Source organism: Phocoena phocoena, chromosome 5 (genome assembly GCF_963924675.1).
Source record: "Phocoena phocoena chromosome 5, mPhoPho1.1, whole genome shotgun sequence".
NCBI classification, from domain to species: domain Eukaryota; kingdom Metazoa; phylum Chordata; class Mammalia; order Artiodactyla; family Phocoenidae; genus Phocoena; species Phocoena phocoena.
Genome location: NC_089223.1, coordinates 94,190,344 through 94,207,514, shown reverse-complemented (window position 1 = coordinate 94,207,514; position 17,171 = coordinate 94,190,344). Strand labels below are relative to the sequence as shown.

The 17,171-nt window shown below is 40.6% G+C and overlaps 1 protein-coding gene across 4 annotated transcripts in view; it reads right to left on the bottom strand.

Annotated features, from left to right (window-relative positions):
* Positions 1 to 16,621, bottom strand: part of LCORL (ligand dependent nuclear receptor corepressor like) — a 158,649-nt gene extending 142,028 nt beyond the window's left edge. For all 4 annotated transcript variants that reach the window (XM_065877812.1, XM_065877813.1, XM_065877811.1 and 1 more), the window contains exon 1: positions 16,459 to 16,621. In XM_065877812.1, coding sequence (XP_065733884.1) covers positions 16,459 to 16,621 — 163 coding nt within the window. The remainder of the gene's footprint in view (positions 1 to 16,458) is intronic.
* Between the last annotated feature and the right edge of the window lie 550 nt (positions 16,622 to 17,171).

Sequence of the window (17,171 nt, the reverse complement as noted above, 5' to 3'; positions counted from 1 at the left end):
ATTCATCGGTCGATGGGCATTTAGGTTGCTTCCATGACCTGGCTATTGTAAATAGTGCTGCAGTGAACATTGGGGTGCATGTGTCCTTTTGAATTATGGTTTTCTCTGGGTATATGTCCAGTAGTGAGATTGCTGGGTCATATGGTAATTCTATTTTTAGTTTTTTAAGGAACCTCCATACTGTCCTCCATAGTGGCTGTATCAATTTACACTCCCACCAGCAGTGCAAGAGGGTTCCCCTTCCTCACACCCTTTCCAGCATTTGTTGTTTGTAGATTTTCTCATGATGCCCATTCTAACCAGTGTGAGGTGATACCTCATTGTAGTTTTTTTTTCTATAAATGTATTTATTTATTTGTTTGTTTTTATTTTTGGCTGTGCTGGGTCGTCGTTTCTGTGCGCGGGCTTTCTCTAGTTGCGGTGAGCAGGGGCTACTTTTTCGTTGCAGTGCACGGGCTTCTCATTGCAGTGGCTTCTCTTGTTGCGGAGCACGGGCTCTAGGCACGCAGGCTTCAGTAGTTGTGGCATGTGGGCTCAGTAGTTGTGGCTCACAGGCTCTTGAGTGCAGGCTCAGTAGTTGTGGCACATGGGCTTAGTTGCTCTGCAGCATGTGGGATCTTCCCAGGCCAGGGTTCAAACCCATGTCCCTTGCATTGGCAGGCGGATTCTTAACCACTGCGCCACCAGGGAAGCTCCCTCATTGTAGTTTTGATTTGCATTTCTCTAATAATTAGTGAGGTTGAGCAGCTTTTCATGTGCCTCTTGGTCATCTGTTGGAACGAAACTGGGTCATTTGTAGAGACATGGATGGACCTATAGACTGTCATACAGAGTGAAGTAAGTCAGAAAGAGAAAAACAAATATCGTACATTAACGAATATATATGGAATCTAGAAAAATGGTACAGATGAACCGGTTTGCAAGGCATAAACAGAGACACAAATGTAGAAAACAAACATATGGACACCAAGGGGGGAAAGCGGGAGGGTGGGTGGTGGTGAATGAATCACGAGATTGGGATTGACATATATACACTAATATGTATAAAATAGATAATGAATAAGAACCTGCTGTATAAAAATAAATAAAATAAAATTCAAATAAAAAATATATTTGGAAGCATAATAAATAATAATCGGTGAACTGGGTATAGGAGAGGAGATGGACAGTAAGTGAAAGATGACTTCCAGGTCTCTGACTTGTGAAACTAGGTATAATGAGATGAAGAAAACCAGAGGAACAGATTTGGTATTTGGTAGAGGGAGATCAAGAGTTCAGTTTTAGATGTGTTATATTTAGGGTACCTGAAAGAGATACAAGTGGAGAGAGATCAAGTAAATCAAATATCGAGATAGGCTAATAAATGGGAGGAGACAGAGAAAATGAGGGTCACAAGGAAATGTTTAGGGTTTTGTTTAAAGAAGTAGTCATTATATGTCAAAGCTATGGAAGTCTAAAACCTATTGTGAACCATGTTACATTCACTCTACTAACTTCGACAATTTGTGAAAACTGACTTCAGGTAGTCTTTCCAAATTACTTATAATAATTATAAAGTTATTCACATACTAAACAAAAAAATACAACATAAAATTACTAAGTCTATCTAGGCTGTATTTTCCTGACAGATAATAATGGATAAAATTTGTGTGGGGGGGGGGGCGGTGGGGAGGGAAACAAAACACCACACATGATAATAATCAAGGTCCAAAGCCACCCCTGGACCTACAAATGTTAAGAATTCAAGAATGCAGAGGTGCCACATCATTCCTGCAGCAAAATTTCTGAGTTAAGAAAGCTCAGAATTTATACTCTACTATATTCCACTGTATGACTGGTTTCCTTAGCGGTCTTGCTGTACATATTCTTGCAACAAACTGGCTTACAGCAAACTAGCACACCCTAATGGTTGATCCTAGATATTGATACGCCTATATACTGACGCTATTATCTCAAATATGAAAACCACTCTATGTCCTATCCTGGATAATGGTCCCACAATCCAACAGGCCTCTTAAACAGAAGCCTGGAAATGATTCTCTACTTTCTCCTTTTTCTGTATGCCCACAGCTCATCTATGACTAAAATCTGTTGGTTGTAATAACTTATCTCTTGAATTCTTCTCCCTCCTCCATTTCTACCACTACCCTTATTTCAGAGCCTCATTATTTCTTGGTTGGGCTATCCTGACATTCCCGATTCATTTGCCTGTCCTATTTTCCTATTCCTCTACTGGCCAAGTAATCTTATAAAACCACAAATTAAATTATGTCACTCCCATGCTTTAAAATCCTTCAATGGTTTTCCACTACCTGTGAGTTACTTAACCTCCTTATCTGTAAAGTGGGGATGATAAAAATAGTTTCTACTTATGTGACTGTTTTGAAAATCAAATGAATTCTAGTGTAATTAAGCACTTAATGCCTAATGAACAGTAAAATAAAATAATTTAAAATAATAATAATTATTGTTATATTCTGCTTAGATGTTTCTCCATGATTCAGCTTCTATTTCTCTTTTCTCTTCTCATGTCCCACAGTCATTCCTGGACCCATACAAAGAAACCTGATCACTCTTCTCTATACCACAACTTTAATACTGTAAGTGCTTCTATTATACCATTTACCACACTTCAGAGTAGGAGAGGCTTGTCTTCACTACAAAGACAATCTAATGCATCTGAGTCACCTAGCACAATGCCTAGCACAATGCCTGGCCCATAAATATTTACTGAAAAAATTATGAAGAGAAAAGAGATGTATGAAAGGATTATAGCAGATGGCCATGCTTCCTTCCACACTGAAAATCCAATTATTCTTGATAAAAAACAAAACAGCAATTTCAGAATAGGTCTAAAGAATGAAAGAGTCAGAAAAAACTCACTCTCTGACAAGGATGAAAGCACCTATGGGTTCAGACTGAGGAGAAGAATGAAGATAAATTAGTTAACTAAGATAACTTAGTAAGATAAGTTAGGTAAGTAAGCTAATCTGTAGTCATATAGGGAAATTTTACTTCATTTATGAGTTGTATATATCTGTGCTAGAATAGAAATATTAAAAGGTCAAATAATAAGGCAAAGGAGAAAAAACAGGTAAAGATTAAGCTGATGCCATAATATTAGTGTTTAAAAAAAAAAAAACCCAAACACATATTTTACCAGGGCACTACTTTCCTATACTACGCTAAATGGGTAAAGGGGAGCATAGGCAAAGGACAGCTAAAATGAAACAATAAATTGTCATCAGCTATTTCTATTTGATCACTTGCCATTCTTGGGAAAAGTTCAAAGGAGTTGGAAAGGGGATGGCCATCATTCTTGGAATTGGGATAGAGGGTTAACTGTATATCTTTACATCAAGACTAAAACTTAACATTGACAATCTATGCTGGGGTAATACCTTGCCCCACTAACTCTATGTTCTTACCTCCCCTGCCCCGTTCCCAATGTTAAGACCAAGAAAGAAGTTGGGGATATTATTCCCTGACTAACCCATCTCAAGGGAACACTTAACTGTAATATGTGCATTCAAATACAGAAGCCCCTGGTTCTCTCTTATTCCAGGGCCAGGAACAAAAGGCCAAGGAGGTCTAGGCCCAGAATACTTCTCCCTACTCCTGATTTCAAAGTTCTGAAATAAAATAGAGAACAGCTCTGGTACTAAAGTTTTAAATGCAACTATCTGATCAGAAAGCAGGAGGGATCAGACTTGCTAATTTTTAAACTAGGTTTCACCAAAAGAGTAATATAGACTTATATGTTAATTCTATCTTCATATTTTCTAGATGAAAAGTCTTCGGCAAGTCAGCTTCTCTAAGCCTTGGTTTTTTCATCTGCAAAATGAAGATAAAAATTGTACTATTTCACATGTGAAAATTAAATGTGATTAATACAAATAAAAGCTTATTAGCACAGTGTCTAACACACGATGGTAAGCATTCAATAGACATTAGCTATCATTATTTCAAAGGGCAATTCTTAGTGTTGAAAAGTGTCAGTTTATATATTACCAACTATGAGATTTTAAGGGCTGAAAGTGATTAATTCAAGAGAATGTAATATTTAGACTAATGACATTGCTTTTAAGTATTTATTTTTACTTTGTATCAATGTTAAATTTACAGAAAATGTTTTAAGTATGGTAAAACCTTTTACTTTTCCAGCTATTTGAGAGTAAATGGCCTACATGATAACCCGTCACCCTTGAATTCTTTAATAAGCGTTTCCTACAAAGGCATTCTCTTACAAATATGACCATTAAAATCAGGAAATTAACAATGAAGCATCATGCTCACTGCTATTGGGGTGTCACTGCTCCTAGGTGCCTTCTCAGTGAACAGTTTAGGGCATAAGTATATATTTCTATATTCTACATCTATATATAAGAAAAATCATGAATTCACATACCAGTATCTCTTTTCCAATCCAACACTACAGAAAGCATTCTAGTTTTTTCCACTTCCATAACGGTAACTCCCTTCTCAGACAGTGACAGGCTGGCTCCCATTATCCTTAAGGATTTATTTGACTAGTCTCCCTGTATGTTACCAGCCTCCCATTGTGGCTGCTTCCCCATCCCCACACGGACGCTCTCTTTACCCCTCTCTGCCCCAACACCCACATACTTCCTCCACGGGTATAACCTCCCCTATTCCTCATGCCTGGCACTCCTCCTACAAGAATATCCTCCTCATCTTGCTTAGGCACTAACATCCCATGTTGAGCTGATCCTCCACTGGGATGTCTTCCTCTCCCCACCCTCAGGTTCTGGTATTGCACTGGGATGCCTCCAACCATGGCCTCCCACAATATCCAACTTGAGGCTGAATACACCCAAACCAGGCTACCCTCCTACACAGATGACTTTCTGCTGCCACCCCTGGTGGCCATCACCTCCTAGTAGATGCCCTCTTATCCCTCTTACTCTGTACCAGGCTACTCACCTTCACAAATACCCATCTGACCCTGCTTGGCTCCAACACCTCACACTAGTGCGCCCCTCCTATTCAGACTGCTCCTCATACCTCCAGCTCCATCAACCCACATGGGGACCCTCCTCAACCCTGCCAGGCTCTGACATACCCACTCCTTCAAGAGGACATGCCCCCTCCCCCCATATACCCTAACCAGTGTGGACACTTTGTTTGGTCCCACCTGATGGTTTCAGTACTGAAACGTTCCGAAAGGAAAGAAGAAGGGAACAAGGAAGAACAACTGATGACATTTAAAAAAAAAAAAAAAGAGAGAGGGATACCCGTGAATAAACTGCATAAGCACCCATAATCCAAGCTAATTAAAAGGCTAATCTGGGCTTCCCTGGTGGCACAGTGGTTGAGAGTCCGCCTGCCGATGCAGGGGACGCGGGTTCGTGCCCCAGTCCGGGAAGATCCCACGTGCCGCGGAGCGGCTGGGCCCGTGAACCATGGCCACTGAGCCTGCGCGTCCGGAGCCTGTGCTCCGCAACAGGAGAGGCCACAACAGTGAGAGGCCCGCGTACCGCAAAAAAAAAAAGGCTAATCTATTTGTCAAAGTATCTGCTTTTTCCACTTAAAGAAACAGTGGTCAATTCTTTTATATTAATTCCTTCTAAATTTAAAAAGTCAATTGAAAACTGATAAAGAAGGAAGTCTTGTCTTTCTTTTCTAGCCAAATATGCATTTTATTTAAGTATCTTACATAGGCCTGTAGAAAAATCTAGTTCATCAAAAAAACAAGACTACCAATTTTATTTTAAGAGTTTAAAAAATATATGAGTGTTTCAAACACTAGAATTAAATATTTTAAAAAATATTTAGAATATGCAAGTCTGAGTTGTTTTCAGTATAATGACAATTGTATTGTTTCCAGTACACTTATGCCCAGATACAACTCTGCAAAAATTAGCCTTGATTGTTACAGGAGTAACACCTTTTCCTTGCTCCCTGTTTCTATGAGGAAGGATGGTCATAAGCACAATCTGAGCCTCTCTTCACTCCTACGGAGCGAAGAGACTGATCTGATTGGTGATTTTGTAAAGAATAGTTGGGTAGACCCTAGGAGTAGCTATCGGGAGAACATACTCACAGAGAGCTCATACTCCGCTCTGCTTCCCTAGTATGCCTAGCACTGGGTGGATAAATTGGCTTATGCCAGAACACCTGACTCCTTCACCAACCTATTTCTCTAGCTTGGCCTCTATTAGTAATAAAGTAATATTCTACTTCCATCTTTCTCCTTGTTTTAATTTTCAAGTTGTTCAGAACCCAAGCAAAAAAGAAGGGTGCCATCTGAGAGTACTTCAGCAATCCAATATCTTAATTAATTTATTGAAGTGGAGATTGCTCGTTTTCCCAGTTTTGACTTAAAAGGGCTGCTTCAATTTGAGCTTCTTAAAACTATTAGAAATAAAAAAAAACCCTGGAACCTGAACCAACAGCAGATGTTCAAAATTAAAATAAGCCGACTTATCTGATCATGCTTATTACCCATTACAAAAAAAAAACTTCAAAGGCTTATAATTTCCTCCTTATAGATGCCATAATTTATACTTTCAGTCCTACTTCCTACTCCCACCCTATACTCCAGTGACACTAGAGTGCTGAATATTTTCAGAATATACATTACTTAGACTTCTATACCTTTGTTTACACTATCCTTCAACCTGTTCCTTCCAACCTACTTTTCTGCTGGATCATTTAACTTAGGGATCAGCAAACCATGGCCAGTAGACCAAATCTGCCTATTTTTGTAAATAATTTTGTTATTGGAACACAGCCAAGTTCATTCATTTATAGACTGCTTTTGTGCTACAACAGCAGAGTTGAGTACTTGCAATAAAGACCATATGGCCCACAGAGCCTAAAATATTTACATCCAGCCCTTTACAAAAAAAAAGTCTGCCAACCCCAGCTTTCAGTCAATCCTTTGAAGCCTAGTCATTTCAGATTCTTCAAATCAAAATTAATTGCTGTCTCCTAAGCCTTTCCATTATATTATGCCATCTCTAATACTTAACACCCTTGATAACTGTGAGCTCTTTAAAAGCAAAGAATTCCTAGTGTAGGAATTAGTTTTTTACCCAACTCACAGTTCCCACCTCTCCTAATTCTTATCACGTTTTTAGAGGAAGTATTCTGGAAGAAGCTTCTGCCCTTTTCTCTACCCCTTATTCATCCTACCAAAGGAGAGAGGAATAACTAGTATTGGCAACATGCTGATAGTTGTTCCTAGTGGAATGGATTAATGTTTTAAAGGTCACTTTTCATGCATGTTCAAGCCTACCGTTCATTCTGCCTAGATGGTCCTACCTACCTATAAGCAAACCACATGGGGTAGAGCTTCCTTGTATTTTAGAAGAGGCCTGCAGCTCTAGCTGCTCTGTCTTTGATAGGTTGGTAAGTTCAGTTCAGGATGATATTGTCTTAATTCTGGCCTCAGCTACAAGCCAGGTTCTTCAATACAACCTTACCATCTAAAAAGCTAACATTTCGATCCCTGATTCCTAAGTCTATTTCTAGTTCAGAACCTGGTTAAGGAAGAAACACAGAATTACACTCCCATCAACCAGCACACAGTAGGACTCAAGATATTTGATGATTGACTGACAAGAGTAAATTAACTGGAAAAAATCAATCTTTTAAACTGTGTAACACACTAATGTCACAAACCATATTTTACTTGATGAACTTAATTAGGAAAATATGTTTTGAAGAGAAAAAGAAACAATTTTAGAGTTCACATTCAGTGATTCAAACCAAGCCCATCCTATTTATCTAATTCATCTCTCAATATTTTGTTGCTATCAAGTCTCAGCTTAATTAACATATAAAGTAATCATGGATATTATCAATTCAAAAAAGTATTCTCCATCTTATTATCCATGCATAAAACAAACATCCCTAGATCCCACACCCTTCCAATTACTGCTCTATACATCTGTTCTTCCTCAAAATGTAGCTTCTCAAATGGTTTCTCCTCTTCCATACATCTTAAATACTTTCTAACCTATTACAATATAGCTTCCATCCCTACCACTCTGCTGAAATTCATCCGGTCAAGGTCACTAAGAACTTCCATGCTGCCAAAAACAATGCACATTTCCCTGTTTAAGGGTACTTGGCATCTCATCAACATATAACAATCCCTCCTTATTTTAACACTCTTCTCTTAGATTTGGTAATACCATCTCTCCTGGTTTTCCGACATAGCCAGTGGCCTTACTTTTCAGTGTGAAAGTCCGGTGGCTTTCCTTTGAGGCTCCTCTTCCTCCATCCAAGGAATGCTAAGATTCCTTAAGACATGGTACTGAGTACTCCTCTCTAGTTATACTATCCCTGACCCTTAGGTGGTCTCATCCATTTCAAGGATTTAAATATCATCTTTATGCTGGTAATTCCTTAATTTATCTTTTTAGCCCAGAAACCACTACTATGTAAGTATTATAACACCTTTCATAAAAACAAAAGATAGTGAACATTTAAGGACAGCTATAAATCTATTATCCGTAGATTTCCAGCTATGTAAAGTGAAATGACTCAGTGCCTAAGGTTAAAACAATAGAGGCTAAAAAGGAACTATGTTCTTTCAATTCTTAATCCTTTTTACCATTTGTGAAGACTTAGCCCCTTGTCCCTAAACTGTTTACTAAATAGTTTACTATTTAAATATGAAGACGACTGGACAAAGCTTCTTCCCTACATACACACCTTACACATAGCCATCAGAAAAGAACTGGCCAATATGAATTAACAGAGAAAGTCTCAAACTCGTTTTTCAAGAAATATTTTAGAAAAGACTCTAGGCTACAACTGAATTTTAAAGGAGACTGAGGATGCAGGCAGGGTAGCTGTTATGATTAATAAGATACTCAAGAATTTGGAGCAATGTGTACAAAACAAAAGTAAAGGCAGATGAAAGTGGTTGGGCTGTCTAAAGAAGAAACCAGGCAAACAAACAGGGAAGGAGCCCGGTGGACTATGACCAACTAACTGGATACGGTCAGGAGCTTTCATTTGATGAAAAAAGACAAGTGGGAGACACTACTGCTTTGTAAAGTACAAAATCAAAGTAGCTATTCCAAATAATGATTTAATACAGGTTATAAGCTAGACTGAAGGACAGTAAAATCAATGATGCAGATACTGATATAAACTAGAGTCTTACCTAAATCGGCCCAAGTGCTTAACACTTCATCAGAAAAACTGAATCCAAGAGATATTGTAAAGAAAATAATAATAACTTGGTAACAGATCAAGGTAAAGAGAAAAGAAAAACAAAGAAGCAAATATAAGTAAGCAGGGTTGTTGCCAATTAATGGGAAAACCATATAAAAGGAAAGGAGATATAGAAAAGTGATTCTTCATTGTAAGCTGTTTTCTAGAAAACATAAAAATCCTCAAAACAAATTTTTATTTAGCTTTATTAAGAGCAAAGTGCCGTTCTTCAAATGTAAATATGGCATTGTTACCTTAATTAGTTTCCTAATGGTAGCAGTAGGTTGGTCTGGGCCTAGTCACAGCCTCCTATCTTTATTCTGTGGTGAATAAAATACACACACACACACCCAAAAAAGAAGGAATATTATCAAAAAAGAAAAAGATAGAAACTCTAAACCTCAATAACGTATGAGATTATAATTGAAAAACTGGATTTACCAAAAAGGAAGAAAAAATTGCATATCCAAAAATCTACATGCCTCTGTTGCTCCTCCCAAGACTGCACAGTGGTAGAAGAATTAAACACCAGGATTGAAAGATAAACCAGGGGAGCGTGGAGGATACATAATAGCTACTTCTGGTGACATAACAGGAACTTATCACAGTACCCCGCCAAACAGGGAGGGATACACAATGTAACCAGCCAAGGGAAGTAGCAGACACAGGAAGAGACAGCACCACACAGAAAGGAGAATACATGTGATATGCTCAGACCAGCATACAGCCTGTTTCTAACATATGCAAATATACGAAATTCATATACTGCTTGAACCCAAGGATGGCAGAACTTCCAAGTATACAATCCAAGAGTACACAGAATTTCAAATTTTACAAGCAAAATTCACAATGTGCCTATTTACAGAGAAATGTGGATATGTCTTTACCACCCAACTACTCATGCTCATCACAGATTCCATTTGCCTGATACATATTATTAGATAGTGCTTTAATTCACATCTTTTTTTAATGGATAAAAAATCTGCTAGTGCCTGAAAAGACAGTTGTGCAAAGTTTTTGGGTAGTTGACCCATTCATACCAGTTCTCATCAAATCCAGATTTCTAAGTAAATCTACTCTTCCAGAATTTACATAGCAATAGTGACAAGATGAGGTAGAAGTTGGTGGAAAAATAAAAGAGGAGGAGGCAAGAAGCAGCCGGAAAGAAGTGTCAAGTTGATTATCTAGAACTTTATTTACCTGGACTATCCCATCTTTAAGTGTTATAGCTCTATGAAGTGCTCCCGTAACTTCTTCAGAGGTTAAAAAATAGAGGAAGAGAATATCCTCTGCCCCTGATACTGCTGATTATCAATGGGGCAGGTAGTTTGGAAAAGTCTACTCTGCAAACACCTGTAGAGTGTAGAACTCTAAGACAGTGATGTGGTTAACAGGAAGAGTACAGAGAGTAGGTACCAACAAAGAGTAGGTTCAAGATGATATAATGATACAGATTTTTTTTAATGAATTTAAACGGATTTCTTGTATTCAGCTACCACAAAGCCAAAACGTTCCTTGCAACATAGGACGGCATCAAATGTCTTTTGCTTTTCTTATACATAAAAAGCGAAGATCAAGCTAAGTGATTATACTGTGACTCTTAAACTCCATGACTCTACGGCTCAAGAATACCCTAGAATATAGATCTTTCAAGCCCTTACTATCTTTTTCTCTAACATGCCTCATGATCTCTTCATTGTTCATCAGCATTCCCACCAGAAAGAATCTACTGGCAAAAACATAAAGCTCAAAGCTTTTAACAGCCTGCATAAATAATAATAACAGCAAATGTTTACGGAATGTTTTCTATATGGCAGACACATATTAACATATATCAACACAGTTAATTTTCGAACAACCTCATTATCTTCAATTTACAGGTAAGAATCTGAAGTACAGAAAGGTTAAGTAACTTGTCCACCCTGGTAGGTGGTAACAGCTAGAGAGCTAGAGTTCAAACACAGGTAGTCTAGCTCCAGTGCCTATATTCCCATTCACTATATTACGTTATTCAAATAAAAGATTTGGGGAATAGAAGATTTGGGGAAAGCTATCAGTTTGGTTAGTATCAACAGATTTGAAATAAGTGGTACCAAGATAATCAAGCCTTGGCTGGAGTCACTACACTATAAAACTGTGCTGTCCAATGTGGTAGCCATTTGCCACATGAGGCTACTAAGCACCTGAAATGTAGCTAGTCCAAACTGGGATATGCTATAATAACTGATTTCAAAGACTTAATGTTTTAAAAAGAATGTAAACTAACTCAACAATTTTATATGGATTAATGTTAAAATATTTTTAATATATTGAGCTAAATCAAACATGCTTTTTTAATGTGGCAACTAGAAAATTTTAAATAATATATTTGGCACCCATTTTATTTCTACTGGACAGCAATGGTATGTTGGAGTTTATTAAATGATTCTAATCAAATCTTCATTGTTTTACTGTTGTAACCTTAGGCAAATCGGTTACACTGATCATTAACTTCTGAATCAGAAAAAGAGGGCTTAAAAACAGTCCTGGGGGCTTCCCTGGTGGCGCAGTGGTTGCGGGTCCGCCTGCCGATTCAGGGGACGCGGGTTCGTGCCCCGGTCCGGGGGGATCCCATGTGCCGCGGAGCGGCTGGGCCCGTGGGCCGTAGCCACGCCGGGCCTGCGCGTCCGGAGCCTGTGCTCCGCAACGGGAGAGAGGCCACAGCAGTGAGAGGCCCGCGTACCGCAAAAAAAAAAACAAAAAAAAAACAGTCCAGACACCTCGTGTTCATGTTTTGGTATCTAAATCTATTTTCCACTAAAAAGAATGGAGGGCTCCTTGGAAAAATGGTTGATGTCGGGGCTGGGACATGTGAAGTACAAGATGAACCTGGAATATCTTGTTTGGGCAGGAAGGAAGTGCTCAAAAATAATCATTGGGCAGGGAGGGGTTGGGGAGACGTGTGATTTGTCAAAAAACACCGGACAGCTTGATGAGGCTCCCACTGGCCAGACCTGGGACAATTTGGAAATCAAAATAATGACAGTAATGGATTTAACCACTCAATAAAATAAGAACCCATGAGTTCATACGGATGAAAATAACTAACAAAAATAAATAAAGAAGACAGGATAGACTGCTTTATGACAGAATATCAACTACTAGTTACAGAATGATGAAGCTAGAAAAATCATGAATGAATGTTAAAACTTGTGGGTAAAGTTTTGATGAGACTATGTAAATATGCTGTTCCTCAAAAGTATTTCCCCACAAATTACATATTAATTACAAAAGGACAAATAGTAACTTTCAGGGAGAAATATGGAAAATACCACATTAACCAGATTTTCAAAGCTACCAACACTGGGACAAAACAACATTATGAATCTCAAGATATGATGTATTAAGAAGGACAGAACATGTCTTCAGAGATATTCCTGCCAAAAATGCATAACCAATCTAATCAGGAGGAAACAACAGACAAATTCAAATTGAGGGACATTCTACAAAATAACTCTCCTATACTTTTCAAAAATGTCAAGGTCAAGAAATACAAGAAAGGCTGAGAAAGTGTTCCAGATTTAAAGAGACTAAAAGAGATATGACAACCAAGTGCAATGTATGATCCTAGCTAGGGGGAAAAGCTTATAAAGTAAAATGGATAAAATCTGAATATGGATTATGAATTCGATAATAGTATCATTAATAGTATGTCAATGTTATATTTCCTGGTTTTAATAACTATACTGTAGTTAGGTAAGCCAATGTCCTTGGCTTTAGGAAATATAACTGAAGAATTTAGGGGTAAAGAGGCATCATGTCTCCAAATTACCCTCAAATGGTTCAGAAAAAAAAAAAAATAGATATAAGGCAAGAATGATAAAGCAAATACTTCAAAATGTAATACAATTGGTGAATGTGGGTAAGGGTATAGAGGAGTTCCTGGTACTATTCTTCCAACTTTTCTTGTAAGTTCGGAATTATATCAAAATTAAAAGTTAAAACAAAACAGAACTTATTTCCCAGATCAAATATCCTAATGGACTACACAAGTCCTGATAATGTTTAAAAATATACTAATGCATTTCTTTTATCCTGGACTTGACTTTGCTTTAAATTATATGATTTATCAGATACTAATTATATATTCCATATATAATTCCATAAGATCCAGGACTATATCTGTCATCACTCAACATGCTGAGTACTAGGATACTATTTATTATATCCAATAAGCACTCAAACATTTGTTAGATGAACCTATTCAAAAGTATAGCACAGTACAGGATGATTACAGAGAAAAATCAAATTGTAAAAAGCACCACATTGTAAATAAAGCTATTAATTGGGCCACACAGCTTACAGGACAACTCTTCAATTATAAAAAAAGAAAAACCAGGATTAAATCACAGAGTAACCATAAACCTAACCTAAAGAGATGAGTTCCACAAATAAAGGTAAATATCATTTTTCATATCAAGAGTTAAACATCTTAGCTAACTACAAGCAGTCATGGCAAGGAAAATGAACTTTTTGCTCATAAAATTAGAATATTTATATATGCTATTTAAAAAATGAATGAGATTACTTTAAAGATTTAGGCTAAGAACTGAGATTTTAAAACTTCACTACTGGCTCAATACTAATTTGCTGTAAGGCCCTGAGACACTGCTTACAATTTCCATATTTCATTTAAAAATAAGACTTGTGGATCATTTTCTTCCCCAAAGGCAGAAAGAATATTTTATAAAAATAATTTCAACCAATAAGAGCAATGAATATTCAATACAGAAGTACATATACACATATATATCCACACACATACACACATGCAAAGTAAAAAGAATATAGCTTTTTTCAAATATATTTACAAAGTAATAGCAAAAGGTGACTTAAAAGAGTTACACAAAATACATTTAATCCCAATTCATACTGTGAGTAGGTGCTTCACATATAGACTACTGAAAAAAACCCAATCAACCAGTGTATATCCTGCTAAGAGAGTTTTATTGTTTATTTAAAAAACAAGCATGATAAAAACAAACTATGAGATGGATCTTCCTAGGTCTCCTGACTAGGACTGGGACTGTGGGAAATAATTCTCAAATACAGTTAGAGCTCAGGAAAAAATTTTCTTTCAAATACGATACAACTGTATACTACATTAAAAATGTAATATAGAGACTACATATTAGACACACAGCATTAACACAATCTTCAATGTCTTCCAATCCTACTTGAATATCCAAGTAGGTAAGACAGAAGGACATCCTATTTCCCTTCTTCCATCAAATCCAATTAATTTTGTGTTTAATTAAAATTCGACTATTTTTCAAAAGCACATATATTTTTGTGAGACGAAGCCATACTTAATGCATCTAAACAAGCGAGAAAAAAGAAAAAGCCAAAGTATTCTAAAATATAAAAATTGTCCAAAGATACCATCAAATAACTGTGCCTCGGCAAAACTTAACACAATAGTATCTCGAGCCAGTGTTACAATGCTATCATCCTGCCTGATCGTTCTAACTGAACGAACTCAACAATTTTCAAACAGGTTGTCAGTGGAAGAGATCTTTACATAAGCAATTATAAAAACAGGGTCCATTTTGTATTCGGGAAGCACCAGCAACCCTTCGCTTAAAATTTTTATATAAGAATACCGTGAGGGTTTTTTTACACTTTTTAAAAAGAGATAAAATCACTTATGAATACCTGACTAAAGCTATTTCCTAGAACATTTCCTTAGATAAGAACAAAACATATTTTAAAGCGTAAAACAGTGAATTGCTTGAACATAACTTAAATGCCCCTACTCAGAGCAAACTTCCTTCTCGTACGTTTTCCTATATCCACCGTATTCTGCAGTGCACATTTCTGATTTGAAGTTGTACTAGTTTATCCTACCACGATCTCCTTTTCACTAGTGAAAAACAAGAAAGATCTTCAGGCGCTAACCAAACTAATCTGAGGGGGCTTGGGGAAAAGGGGCGCGAGGTGGCGCAAGAACAGATGGAAACAGGGTACGAGAGTTGTTTTCTTAGGTCACTAAGGTTACTCCTCAACTCCAAATGCCAAGATTTAACTGCCAGTCGAGCAAGCTGCTGCCACTATCCACTCCTTAAACAATAAAACCTTCCCTCTACCTCTTCTACTCTCCCACCCATCAACCCCTTCCAAAACAAACACAACACACCCCATCCCAAAAACCGCGTTATCCCCTCGGTGCCCACTCGGTGTTATCCAACCTGCTGGATAACAGCTCCACGCACACGTCTTACTCAGACAAAACAGCGACGGCGGCAAGGTGGGGAGGTCCCACCACCTCTCGCCACCCCCGAGCAACCCTCAGAATGACAGCCCGGAGCCCAGAAGTTTGAAGCAGAAAGATTCCGACCCAACCAAAAGGGAAGACGGAATTGCAGAACGGGGATGGGAGTTGGGGAGGGCGATGTGCGTGTCTGTGCAAGGAAGGGTCCATCACATGACAGTAAAAGAGGACCCGAGTCTTCGGGGCGTCCGCGAGGAGAACAGGGGGGTTGCCGTCGCCATGGCAACACCCCCCCCCTCCGTCCAGACTTCCAAAGAGGGAGGAAGAACTTCAAATCCCAACCGTCAGCGCTCGAGCGGCTCCTTCTTAAAGGAGTACACACGGCGCCGCCGCCGCCGAGCGCGAGAGGGCAGAGTTGGGCGCCCCCGCCCCTCGGGCGACGCCCCCGCCGCCCCTCGCCCCCAGCCGGCTCACCCGCGGCCCCCGCCCCGCGAGCTCCCGGGGGTCGTTCAGGTCCCCGTCCCCGGGAACCCTGTCGCGTCGGCCCGCCCGGACCCCGGCGGCAGAAGGGGGTGTGTGTGCACCCGGCGGGGGCGCGGACCAGCCCGCCTTCCTCCCGCCGGCTCTGCCCGCGGGCTCCTCTCCGGCAGGGCGCGGACCCACCGGCCCGCTTCCTCCCTCTTGACAGGGTGGACGGCGAGCGGCCAGGGGCGCCGAGGAGTTTCGGGGAGAGCGCAAGCGAGCCGTTTCCTTGGGGGCTCGGCGAGCGGGTCCGAACTAACAGTTCCCGGGGAGCCAAAGAGCAGAGGAGGGGAAAGGAGCGCGGACCGCGCCGGGCGAGGAGCCCCCAGACAAAAGGCGAGCGCCGGATCCGCCGCGCCGCCGCCGCTCCCATCTCGCTCCCTCAATGAACTGACCCGAACGGGAGATTCAACTAAACCCCTCTGCCACAAACTCCTCGGGCTGCGGCAGCCGTCGCCGCGCGGAGCCGGGGCCCCGGCCCGTGTCTCTCTTACCTACACAGTGCATGAGGCGGTGGCGCCAAGAGTCGAGTTCCCGCCGGAATCCTCTCCTCTCCGCCGCGCACCGAGGGCTCCGGCACTGAGCGGCAGCGGCGGCGGCGGCGGCGGCAGCAGCGGCGGCGGCGGCAGCGGCCATTCTCTCTCTTCCCTTGTCCATCTGCGTCCCGCGTCACGCGCCCTCATTTACATACGAGCGGCGCAGGCACGAGAGGCAGGGGCGCGAGCCCTCGGCGCGAGCCCCGGAGCGCGCGCCCCCCGGAGGGGGGTTGATTGACACGTGTCACACTACCTTCCCTCTGCCCTTCCCTCCCCCTCCCACCGCTCCCTCTGGGAGAGGCGGGGAAGGAGCGTGAGGAGAAGGAAGCAACCTGCCGCTTCCGCTGACCCCACCTCCCCATCTACTCCCCTGTCTCCCCTCCCCCCGGAGTTTACTCAAGCGAGCCGTACCGCTCCCGCCGCCCGCGAAAACCCTGAGCAGGAGCCAGAGGCTCGGAGCCCCGCCAGGAACCGGCGTGCTAACGGAGCGGACTAGCAACGCTTCCTTTCTGTCTTCGCGACGCGACTCCGGACTCCCGGAGACTTCACTTCCCAGGTCTCCTTGCGCTGGGGTCCCGAAGCGGAGCTTGCTGCCGCGGCGCGGTGCATGCCGGTTCTTGTAGTCCACCAGGGATGGGCGTGTTTCCGTACCCTTCGCACACTTGGGCTTG